The following is a 13,470-nucleotide window of genomic DNA, read 5'->3' on the forward strand; positions in this document are numbered from 1 at the left end:
CTCCACATATGTGAGTGTGTCTGTTTGTGCTTGCGTGTGTGTGTGTGTGTGTGTGTGTGTGTGTGTGTGTGTGTGTGTGTGTGCGCGTGTGTGTCAGTTGTTTTAGTATGCCCTACTCATATTATTATTATTATTTTTTGATAGGTGTGTTCACTGTTCTATGAAGTTTTGTGTTTTCTCAGTTGTTTGATTTGACCGTGTATTGACCATGTTGTGTGGTTAATGTGTAGTCTATCTGTGATCAGAGGGAGCTGGGGTGCAGACTGCAGACGGTGGCAGTGGATGTGTTTGGGGTGGAGTGGACAGTGGGCTCAGTGGAGGACATCCCAGCCACTTGGCAGTGTTGGCACTGCTACTTCCTACATGAAGCGGGTTGAGAGAATGCCAAGAGTGTGCAAAGCTGTCATCAAGGCAAAGGGTTTGAAGAATCTGAAATATAAAATATATTTTGATTTGTTTAACACTTCTTTGGTTACTACATGATTCCATATGTGTTATTTCATAGTTTTGATGTCTTCACTATTATCCTACAACATAAAAATAAAGAAAAACCCTTGAATGAGTAGGTGTTCTAAAACATTTACCGGTAGTGTATACAGTGGGGGAAAAAAGTATTTAGTCAGCCACCAATTGTGCAAGTTCTCCCACTTAAAAATATGAGAGAGGCCTGTAATTTTCATCATTGGTACACGTCAACTATGACAAACAAATTGAGGGAAAAAAAATCCAGAAAATCACATTGTAGGACTTTTAATGAATTTATTTGCAAATTATGGTGGAAAATAAGTATTTGGTCAATAACAAAAGTTTCTCAATACTTTGTTATATACCCTTTGTTGGCAATGACACAGGTCAAACGTTTTCTGTAAGTCTTCACAAGGTTTTCACACACTGTTGCTGGTATTTTGGCCCATTCCTCCATGCAGATCTCCTCTAGAGCAGTGATGTTTTGGGGCTGTTGCTGGGCAACACAGACTTTCAACTCCCTCCAAAGATTTTCTATGGGGTTGAGATCTGGAGACTGGCTAGGCCACTCCAGGACCTTGAAATGCTTCTTACGAAGCAACTCCTTCGTTGCCCGGGCGGTGTGTTTGGGATCATTGTCGTGCTGAAAGACCCAGCCACGTTTCATCTTCAATGCCCTTGCTGATGGAAGGAGGTTTTCACTCAAAATCTCACGATACATGGCCCCATTCATTCTTTCCTTTACACGGATCAGACGTCCTGGTCCCTTTGCAGAAAAACAGCCCCAGAGCATGATGTTTCCACCCCCATGCTTCACAGTAGGTATGGTGTTCTTTGGATGCAACTCAGCATTCTTTGTCCTCCAAACAAGACGAGTTGAGTTTTTACCAAAAAGTTCTATTTTGGTTTCATCTGACCATATGACATTCTCCCAATCCTCTTCTGGATCATCCAAATGCACTCTAGCAAACTTCCGACGGGCGTGGACATGTACTGGCTTAAGCAGGGGGACACGTCTGGCACTGCAGGATTTGAGTCCCTGGCAGCGTAGTGTGTTACTGATGGTAGGCTTTGTTACTTTGGTCCCAGCTCTCTGCAGGTCATTTACTAGGTCCCCCCGTGTGGTTCTGGGATTTTTGCTCACCGTTCTTGTGATCATTTTGACCCCACGGGGTGAGACACATTGTAGGATTTTTAATGAATTTATTTGCAAATTATGGTGGAAAATACAGTGGGGAAAAAAGTATTTAGTCAGCCAGCAATTTTGCATGTTCTACCACTTAAAAAGATGAGAGAGGCCTGTAATTTTCATCATAGGTACACGTCAACTATGACAGACAAAATGAGGAAAAAAAATCCAGAAAATCACATTGTAGGACTTTTAATGAATTTATTTGCAAATTATGGTGGAAAATAATTATTTGGTCAATAACAAAAGTTTCTCAATACTTTGTTATATACCCTTTGTTGGCAATGACACAGGGCAAACGTTTTCTGTAAGTCTTCACAAGGTTTTCAAACACTGTTGCTGGTATTTTGGCCCATTCCTCCATGCAGATCTCCTCTAGAGCAGTGATGTTTTGGGACTGTCGCTGGGCAACACGGACTTTCAACTCCCTCCAAAGATTTTCTATGGGGTTGAGATCTGGAGACTGGCTAGGCCACTCCAGGACCTTGAAATGCTTCTTACGAAGCCACTCCTTTGTTGCCCGGGCGGTGTGTTTGGGATCATTGTCATGCTGAAACCCCAGCCACGTTTAATCTTCAATGCCCTTGCTGATGGAAGGAGGTTTTCACTCAAAATCTCACGATACATGGCCCCATTCATTCTTTCCTTTACACGGATCAGTCGTCCTGGTCCCTTTGCAGAAAAACAGCCCCAAAGCATGATGTTTCCACCCCCATGCTTCACAGTAGGTATGGTGTTGTTTGGATGCAACTCAGCATTCTTTGTCCTCCAAACACGACAAGTTGAGTTTTTACCATGACATTCTTTATGACATTCTCCCAATCCTCTTCTGGATCATCCAAATGCACTCTAGCAAACTTCAGACGGGCCTGGACATGTACTGGCTTAAGCAGGGGGACACGTCTGGCACTGCAGGATTTGAGTCCCTGGCGGCGTAGTGTGTTACTGATGGTAGGCTTTGTTACTTTGGTCCCAGCTCTCTGCAGGTCATTCACTAGGTCCCCCCGTGTGGTTCTGGGATTTTTGCTCACCGTTCTTGTGATCATTTTGACCCCACGGGGTGAGATCTTGCGTGGAGCCCCAGATCGAGGGAGATTATCAGTGGTCTTGTATGTCTTCCATTTCCTAATAATTGCTCCCACAGTTGATTTATTCAAACCAAGCTGCTTACCTATTGCAGATTCAGTCTTCCCAGCCTGGTGCAGGTCTACAATTTTGTTTCTGGTGTCCTTTGACAGCTCTTTGGTCTTGGCCATAGTGGAGTTTGGAGTGTGACTGTTTGAGGTTGTGGACAGGTGTCTTTTATACTGATAACAAGTTCAAACAGGTGCCATTAATACAGGTAACGAGTGGAGGACAGAGGAGCCTCTTAAAGAAGAAGTTACAGGTCTGTGAGAGCCAGAAATCTTGCTTGTTTGTAAGTGACCAAATACTTATTTTCCACCATAATTTGCAAATAAATTCATAAAAAATCCTACAATGTGATTTTCTGGATTTTTTTTTCCTCAATTTGTCTGTCATAGTTGACGTGTACCTATGATGAACATTACAGGCCTCTCTCATCTTTTTAAGTGGGAGAACTTGCACAATTGGTGGCTGACTAAATACTTTTTTCCCCCACTGTAAGTATTTGGTCACCTACAAACATGCAAGATTTCTGGCTCTCACAGACCTGTAACTTCTTCTTTAAGAGGCTCCTCTGTCCTCCACTCGTTACCTGTATTAATGGCACCTGTTTGAACGTGTTATCAGTATAAAAGACACCTGTCCACAACCTCAAACAGTCACACTCCAAACTCCACTATGGCCAAGACCAAAGAGCTGTCAAAGGACACCAGAAACAAAATTGTAGACCTGCACCAGGCTGGGAAGACTGAATCTGCAATAGGTTAGCAGCTTGGTTTGAAGAAATCAACTGTGGGAGCAATTATTAGGAAATGGAAGACATACAAGACCACTGATAATCTCCCTCGATCTGGGGCTCCACGCAAGATCTCCCCCCGTGGGGTCAAAATGATCACAAGAACGGTGAGCAAAAATCCCAGAACCACACGGGGGGACCTAGTGAATGACCTGCAGAGAGCTGGGACCAAAGTAACAAAGCCTACCATCAGTAACACACTACGCTGCCAGGGACTCAAATCCTGCAGTGCCAGACGTGTCCCTCTGCTTAAGCCAGTACATGTCCACGCCCGTCGGAAGTTTGCTAGAGTGCATTTGGATGATCCAGAAGAGGATTGGGAGAATGTCATATGGTCAGATGAAACCAAAATAGAACATTTTGGTAAAAACTCAACTCGTCGTGTTTGGAGGACAAAGAATGCTGAGTTGCATCCAAAGAACACCATACCTACTGTGAAGCATGGGGGTGGAAACATCATGCTCTGGGGCTGTTTTTCTGCAAAGGGACCAGGACGTCTGATCCGTGTAAAGGAAAGAATGAATGGGGCCATGTATCGTGAGATTTTGAGTGAAAACCTCCTTCCATCAGCAAGGGCATTGAAGATGAAACGTGGCTGGGTCTTTCAGCATGACAATGATCCCAAACACACCGCCCGGGCAACAAAGGAGTGGCTTCGTAAGAAGCATTTCAAGGTCCTGGAGTGGCCTAGCCAGTCTCCAGATCTCAACCCCATAGAAAATCTTTGGAGGGAGTTGAAAGTCCGTGTTGCCCAGCAACAGCCCCAAAACATCACTGCTCTAGAGGAGATCTGCATGGAGGAATGGGCCAAAATACCAGCAACAGTGTGTGAAAACCTTGTGAAGACTTACAGAAAACGTTTGACCTGTGTCATTGCCAACAAAGGGTATATAACAAAGTATTGAGAAACTTTTGTTATTGACCAAATAATTATTTTCCACCATAATTTGCAAATAAATTCATTAAAAGTCCTACAATGTGATTTTCTGGATTTTTTTTCCTCATTTTGTCTGTCATAGTTGACGTGTACCTATGATGAAAATTACAGGCCTCTCTCATCTTTTTAAGTGGGAGAACTTGCACAATTGGTGGCTGACTAAATACTTTTTCCCCCCACTGTATATATACACATACATACTTATACATATACATACACATATAAATACATACATATACATACATACATACATACATACATACATACATACATACATACATACATACATACATACATATACATATATATACATGTTCCTATTTTTTTATATATTTTCCTTTATTACTTTCTAACCCTGCCACCCCTCCGCTAATTGGAGTAAACTAGTGAACAACAACGCTTAGGCCTCTTCTTCCAGCTTATACATACTATATACATTTTATGGACACAGTCTATTTTACAATAGTTCTATTTTGTTTGTTTTTACTCCTGTCCTTCCTCTACCCTCAACCTCTCCCATCTATTTCTTATGTCCATCCGGTTTGATTTCTATTTGCCATATCTTTCAAACTGTAATCTTTCACAAAAGTTCTTAACCTATAACCTATATATGTTTTACAGACACAGTATGTTTTACATTAGTTATGTTGTTGTTATTAGTTGTTATTAGTCCCAACCTTCAGCTCCATTCAACCCCTCCCATCTATCTCTTAACACCATCCATATTGAATTTCTATTTGCCATATATTTTTCAACTGTGCTGTGCTGTTTCACAAAAGTTCTGAACCTTTCTATTCTCATTGTTTCTACAGATTGGAAATTGAAAATAAACATTTTTGCTAAAAGTATTATTATATATTGATCGATTGACTATGACTTTTCAGATCACCCAGTAGTGCTATCTGCAGGGTTAGCTCCAGGTAAATATTGAAATTCTTCAGCCATTCCTGGACCAGTGACAAAAAACAAGCTACATATGGACAGCTCCTTGGTCTTACTGATGTTGAGGAAGAGGTTGTTGTCACATTTGTATTATTTACTTGATTTGCTGCCTCTTAGATCCTCCATGGGCCTGTGCTGAGAGGATCCAGCACTTTGTAGTGTGGTAGGAGGTGAGAGTTGAACGCTTGGGAGTGAGATTGGAGGTGGGAGGTTGAGTGGTGTTGTTTTATAGGATGTTAGGTCACTGGTGTCAAGGGAAACCCTTTGGCCACAGTGAGGGGATGGGGACTGGAAGTCAGGATGGGGCTGTGATGCACATCCACCTATCATTAGGTGTGTTGATTACATCACAGCAGGAAGCTGGAGACCAACCAGCAGGATGTTGGGTATTGTTTCGCAACTTGGAATAGGTACCGATGGAAGGGGGTGGGATGGAGGTTTGTGTGTGTGTGTGTGTGTTTGTGTGCATGCGTGGGTGCTTGTGTGTGTGCTTGTGTGTGTGTGTGTGTGTGTGTGTGTGTGTGTGTGTGTGTGTGTGTGTGTGTGTGTGTGTGTGTGTGTGTGTGCGTGCACGTTTGTATTGGGGGAAGTGTTTACTCACAACTCTCCTGAAACCCACAACCTGTAGTCTCCAAACAAGTCTCAATCAGACATTGAAACACTGGCATTGACTTTTAGCTTTGAATGCTTATCAGCTCTAACAATGACATTTTGTTGCGAAATCACAAAACTGATGTTTACTATAAACCACATTTCTTTGAGCGCTGTTGATAGTTTTCTTGGCGCTGCCTTGAACATTTTCTATGGTCTTGAGGATATTGCTGAAGTACTGCCAGACAGTGCAGGATTTGTTTTTTCATCAGACCTTGATAAATGGGAGTGCATTTTTAATTTTTTTCATCTGGACTGTGTCAGCACCTGAATACTGAAGACACAATTGGACTGCATATCCTTATGGGGTGAAAAGTAGATTCTGAAACTGTTATGTTTACAACTATTCAAACCACAACTACAATGTCTTTATTAAAGGCCGATAATGTACCTGATTTCAATTGAGCAGGTATAAAATTGTGTTCAAGGTGAAATAATATTTTACACAGCTGATGAAATGTTATACAGAATACACTACAGCTGTACATCTCTGCATGTTCTAAACATTACTTCTCTCCTTTTTAAAACCCAAAATAGCCTTGCAACTGGATGACCTACAAATGTTTTTGTGTATTTTTCTGCTTTGCTACTATCTGAAAGAGCATGTTGTCCTGATAATGACTGGATTGGAGCAGAGGTGAGCTGAGGGGGCATGAGCCTGTGAGGTTAATGTTCTGTGTCTGTATTACAGGTGGAGCCCTGGGGCCATATCTGCAGCACCAGCCTAGCTCTGATCCACTGTGACAGTCTCCCTTTAGGTGGACAGAAGCTCTCAGTACTCAGCACTCACTGGGATGGATGTGGGGTTGGTGGTAGGGGGGTGGTGAGAGGGGACCACTGCTGCATGTACCCCTGCAGAGGGATGCTAGAACTGAGCCTCCTGAAAATAGCACATACTGTATTGCATGCACTCACTCAAAATAACACACACCCTCTCTGAACAATACACATATCCAATGTCACACACTCAGAAGAGAACATACACACTCAACCCTCCTGTCTGCACACCCTGTTTACTTTGCAAATGGTGTGCTTTGGCATGGGCCCTTACATCTTTTTTTGTGGACAGGAGGTGAATACGTTTTGGAAATAGAAAATAATCAAACAGGTAATTTAGCCACCTGCAGTCTCCCCTTGGCTGTTCCTTATCCAAAGTAAACTCAGAGCTCTCTCTCTCTCTCTCTCTCTCTCTCTCTCTCTCTCTCTCTCTCTCTCTCTCTCTCTCTCTCTCTCTCTCTCTCTCTCTCTCTCTCTCTCTCTCTCTCTCTCTCTCTCTCTCTCTCTCTCTCTCTCTCTCTCTCTCTCTCGATGAGTTTGACAATGGGTTGGTCTTAGAAGTGATGTCACCCACTTCACTCCCGCATGCACACAAATTCCACGAGCAGTGTGTGTCTCGCAGCGCGCGCTGCATCTTGTGCATAACTGGGGACACTGGTTTTAACAAAACAACATACAGCACTGCGCACAGAAAAGACCGAGAGATAACAGAAACACAATGTTGCTGATGCTCCTGGAACGTCACCCTAACATGGAGACTTACTTCTCTGGTTTCCGGACTTCATAGTGGCAAAAATTTACTGGATACGTTGTGAGCACGGAGAGAGCGGGGCTTGTGTCGGCAACATTTTGCGGGCCCTCTATGAAACTGAAGATGAGAGCAGCTCACCAGGACGCAATGGGTCCTCGGGTATTGTACCTATGTGCTCTATATCTGTCCACTGATCACACAACCTAACGCACAGTGCGTCTCCACTGATGACATTCTCTAGGACTAATGACTTTATCAACATTTGAATGCTGTTTTGGGGCGGAAAGGCACACACTAAAAATAACCCAGGAGAAGATGCGTTCAGGATGGATGTAGCCAAGTTTACCACCGTTACCAATACCTCGCAGGATACCAACACCTCGAGAGCCCCAATACCTCTCACGCAAACGGAGGTGGGCTCCGCGCTCATAATCCTTGTGGTCACCGTGATCATTCTGGTCACTATCGTCGGTAACGTGCTGGTCATCGTGGCCGTGCTCACCAGCCAGGCTCTCCGCGCCCCCCAGAACCTTTTCCTGGTGTCCCTGGCATGTGCAGACATCCTAGTGGCGACACTGGTCATCCCGTTCTCCCTCGCCAATGAGGTCATGGGTTACTGGTACTTTGGGAGCACCTGGTGCGCCTTTTATCTGGCACTGGATGTCCTCTTCTGCACCTCATCCATAGTCCACCTGTGCGCCATCAGTCTGGACCGCTACTGGTCAGTCACCAAGGCCGTGAGCTACAACCTGAAGCGCACCCCCAAGCGAATCAAGTCCATGATAGCCGTGGTGTGGGTCATCTCCGCCGTCATCTCCTTTCCGCCTCTCATCATGACCAAGCACGACGAGCACGAGTGTCTGTTAAACAACGAGACCTGGTACATCCTGTCCTCTTGCCTCGTGTCCTTCTTCGCCCCGGGCCTCATCATGATCCTGGTGTACTGTAAGATCTATAAAGTGGCCAAGCAGCGCTCCTCCACCGTGTTCGTGGCTAAGAACGGCCTGGAGAGGCAGCCATCCCAGTCGGAGACGTGCTTCGTGAGGAAGGAGCGGATGGAGAGCCCCAGTAGCCAGAGCTCCGAGGACCACCACAGGCAGGAGGAGCTGGATGATATCGACTTGGAGGAGAGCTGCTGTGCGTCGGACATTAAACCACGGAGCCACCGCTTCTCCAAGCACAGGAAGGTGGAGGTCTCGGACTGCTGCCCGCGCCAGAGCTGCCGCCTCTCCTGGGCCTCGGCACGCGCCTCGCAGCTCTTCCAAGATCCCAAAAACGCAACCAATGCTGTCCTGGCGGCCCAGCGGCAGCACCTCGCAGCCCATCGGCAGCACCTCGCGGCGGCAGTGTCCAAGACCAAAGTGGCCCAGATGCGCGAGAAGCGCTTCACGTTCGTGCTGGCGGTGGTGATGGGGGTGTTCGTGCTCTGCTGGTTCCCTTTCTTTTTCACATACAGCCTGCACGCGATCTGCAGGGAGAGCTGTTACATACCCGGCGCGCTCTTCAACGCCTTCTTCTGGATTGGCTACTGTAACAGCTCAGTGAACCCTATCATATATACCATTTTCAACAGGGATTTTCGTAAAGCGTTTAAGAAAATTGTATGCCGGACTTCAAAACGCACTAATACCACTTGAAAAGAAGGGTCACTTTGAGGCTGTGACTGCCTGACTGTGCTTCACTGCTCATCGAAACAGACGTCAGTTCTTCACCCAAGCGCGCATCCCTGCACCTCTGAATGACTATATTCATTCCAAAAGGAACGTTTGTATGTAAATAATATGATATAAAAATATTTCTTGTTGTGCACAAATGTGTGAATATTAGAAACAATGTACAGAGGAAATAGGATATATTAAACAAAAGCTAAATACAGCATTGTCATTGATGATTTAATATGGCTCTACTGATATTGTCCCCTGCTTTCAAAGTTAGGAATTAATTTAATATTCAGTGAGGTAACTCATATTTTTAGGCCACAGCATAATAATTCCAGCGCCTTTGTACGACCCGTTCTTTTCTGTACTTTCATTAATCTTTTATGGCCCATCAAGATATAAAAAAATCTAGTTCAGAGTAAAAGTGAAGTCATAAACCCAGATTTCAAGGCTGATGGAGCTGTGTGTTGGGTACTGGGAGGTTTAGAAAAGAAAAAAAACTATGAATCATTCATCAAACTGTCGTCAATAAAACATGAGAGTAAGTAGATACATATTTTTTAAAACTTATATAGTGTTTTTCAAAGAATCTCAAAGCGCATAAAAAGTAAAATAACAAAAAGTTGAAATGATAGAGATTGAAAGTGTCTGTCGGCTTCGGATGAAGTTGAGGCAGCTTGGGCTGGAAAGAATAGGTTCAGTGTAGGTTCACACTGTACACAGGTGTAGTATCTACTTATTAATTTATTTCATGAGTAGCCAAACTAGTTAGGAATGACTGCAATTGCTTGGTCGAGTTTAATTGAGAGGTGTCAAAATGTAATTAACTTTGAGTCGTTTTTAATCCATTCTTATCTAAAACGGTATCCGATTATGACTGCTGTCAGGTGGGTTGATGACATAGATCTTTTTGAGTGAGCTTCGGGTCTCCCTCATCGCTGAACCCCCAAATAAACGCGCTGTTATCGGTGGTGCTGAACCGCAGCACACTACGCTGATGGCACTATGCTGTGGCGCGAATGCATGGGCATGAACCACCTATGAACTGTTATTAATCAGAAAAATATAGTGATATGTGAATATATCTCATGATGTTGTGCCTCATTTAGACACTGTACGTAAGCAGACAGATCGATCACACATTGCACTTTTGCTAAAATGATTTTATCCTCATAAGTGATGAGAAAGGAAGATTGGGAGAAATTGCCTGTGGTATGAGCCACCTTCATAGCATAAATACAATCTAATATGATTTATGCTGCAATTATTTTAATCTTCAGCCAAAGAAGAAGCTATTGGCCAGCAGATTAAAAACAGATCTTGAAGTGTTCTTGAGTGTGCTCCATGTTTTAACCTTTGGAATTAGAAAACTCAAATGTGTCACTACATGCTCCATAATAGTGTGTGTGTGTGTGTGTGTGTGTGTGTGTGTGTGTGTGTGTGTGTGTGTCACAGGCGGCTGGTGGCACCTTCATTGGGGAGGACGGGCTCATAGTAATGGCTAGAACGGCATGTACTTAGCGATATAAAACATATCAAACACATAGTTTGATACCAATCCATTCACTCTGTTCCAGCCATTATTATTAGCTGTCCTCCCCTTTACCAGCCTCGCCGTGTGTGTGTGTGAGAGAGAGAGACAGAGAGAGAGAGAGAGAGAGACAGAGACAGAGACAGAGACAGAGACAGAGAGAGAGAGAGAGAGAGAGAGAGAGAGAGAGAGAGAGAGAGAGAGAGAGAGAGAGAGAGAGAGAGAGAGAGAGAGAGAGAGAGAGGGGAAAAGATTGAAAGCTACTACTACCTCTGTGAACGTCTTCAGCTTTGTGGTCTGCCTGCAGTATTGGTTCAATAATGGATTCACACTGTTACCCAAGCTTTGCTCTTTAATACTATTTTTTTCTGTATGATATTGCAGTATAAGGCTTGGTCTAATTTAAACAGTAGGCTGAATGCCTCTGCTTCGGATTCCAACTCTTTATTTACTGTATCCACATTTTCAAAACCACAAAGCCTCAGACTTTTATGCCATGACAAATTAATCCACAACTGACCATATTGCAGAGAGGAGCAACATGAGAGAGATTCAGTGATGTCAAGAAAGACGTGCGCTAGATCTCTAGATGTGGTGGATGTGGAGACTGACAATGAATGTTGTCATGGGTACATCATATACTGTAAAGCTGCTGGGTGAAGGGTTAAACAGAAGGTGATGTGGAGACTGACAAATGACATTATGAGGAAATATGGGCCAGTGACTCCAAGCCTGTGGTTTTAATACCCAGACAGGCCACATACTTATCATGTAGGATAGATGTACATTTGCTTTGGAGCTGTCTGCCAGGTGACCGTTGTTCTATAGATAGCCAATCAGAACCTGTTACACTTGAACTGGGTCACGTCTCATGTTGGGTCGTTCAAGACACACAGGGGATGTAAATCCAAATACAGTATTCTAGGGGATGTGGGGATATAGGGATACGTGTACATGAGACAGTGCACTGTCCCTCTATGAGAAAAACAGAATGTGGTCAGGGAAAGGGAAGCCATCTTGGTTCTATTGTCTGAGCCCTGCCGGGAGGTGAGAAATAAATACACTATTTATATCCACTGAGAAATGTCTTCAAAGTCCCAATGCCATCAGACGTATTGGCATGGTGCCAAACACACTAAACTGTACTAACAGTACATAACAGTCCAGTGGCTGAGGAAAATTAGACATCAAATAAGGCATCATTCGGTTCCCTTGGGTTTTACTGAAGTAGAGATGCTTGAATAAGTTGTTTGGGTTTATTCAGGAGGCGGTTGTCAGGGGAGGGAGTGATCAGGCATAATTTTATGTCGGTTTTATCTCTAAGGGGGATGGTTTGAAGAGTGCTGCAGATGATTTATAAACAGAACTAGAGAGTCTGCATGAAAGATGTAGGACTGATTTGACAATGGAGTCTATATATTTACCTCATGGAACTCATTCATATGTTTCACATAAATAGCTTTTTTCCCAGGTATAACGCTTCATTTTTTACCTAAGATTGAATCATCATCAGCTTCATTCCAAAACGATTATTTTCAAATCAGCAAGATTACAGTTCTGTAAATGTGTTATTGGTGTGTAATGTAATTTATTACTGGATATATTATCTATGTAGCATATGCAACGCCTTCAGAAAGTATTCACGCTCCTTGACTTTTCTCACATTTTGTTGGGTTACAGCCTGAATTTAAAATATATTTTTTGTCACCGGCCTATAGATAATACCCCATAATGTCAAAGTGCAATTCTGTTTTTAGAAATGTTTACAAATGTATTAAAAATGAAAAGCTGAAATGTCTTGAGTCAGTAAGTATTCAATAAGTATTCTACCCTTTATACGGCAAGCCTAAATAAGTTAAGGAGGAAAAATGTGCTTATCAAGTCACTTAATAAGTTGCATGGACTCACTCTGTGTGCAATAATAGTGTTTAACATGATTCTGAATGACTACCTCATCTTTGTACTCCACACATACAATTATCTGTAAGGTCCTTCAGTTGAGCAGTGAATTTCAAACACAGATTAAACCACAAAGACCAGGGAGGTTTTCCAATGCCTTGCAAAGAAGGGCACCTTCTGGTAGATAGTAAAAAAAACAGACATTGAATATCCCTTTGAGCATGGTGAAGTTATTAATTACACTTTGGATGGTGTATCAATAGACCCAGTCACTACAAAGATACAGGTGTCCTTCCTAACTCAGTTGCCGTAGAGGAAGGAAACCGCTCAGGGATTTCACCATGAGGTCGATGGTGACTTTAAAACAGTTGCAGAGTTTAATGGCTGTGATAAGAGAAAACTGAGGATGGATCAACAACATTGTAGTTACTCCACAATACTAATCTAATTGACAGAGCGAAAAGAAGGAAGACTGTACAGAATAAAAATATTTCAAAACATGCATCCTGTTTGCAACAAGGCCTTTAAGTAATACTGCAAATAAATGTGGCAAAGCAATTCACTTTCTGTCTTGAATACAAAGTGTTAAGTTTGGGGCAAATCCAATACAACACATTACTGAGTACCACTCTCCTAATTTTCAAGCATAATGGTGGCTGCATCATTAGTATGCTTGTAATTGTTAAGGACAGAGGAGTTTTTCAGGATAAAAAATAAACGGAATGGGCTAAGCACAGACAAAATCCTAG

At 43.1% G+C, this 13,470-nt stretch overlaps 1 protein-coding gene across 1 annotated transcript; it reads left to right on the plus strand.

The window, feature by feature from the left end:
- The first annotated feature begins 7,536 nt into the window (after nucleotides 1-7,536).
- Nucleotides 7,537-9,508, plus strand: LOC311107568 (alpha-2Db adrenergic receptor-like). The gene has a single exon (XM_084150074.1). It carries the CDS (start codon nucleotides 7,900-7,902, stop codon nucleotides 9,268-9,270), a length of 1,371 nt encoding a protein of 456 aa, XP_084006200.1. The 5' UTR covers nucleotides 7,537-7,899; the 3' UTR covers nucleotides 9,271-9,508.
- The last annotated feature ends 3,962 nt before the right edge of the window (nucleotides 9,509-13,470 follow it).

This window comes from Coregonus lavaretus, assembly GCF_964263955.1.
Source record: "Coregonus lavaretus genome assembly, chromosome: 32".
Taxonomy (NCBI): Eukaryota; Metazoa; Chordata; class Actinopteri; order Salmoniformes; family Salmonidae; genus Coregonus; species Coregonus lavaretus.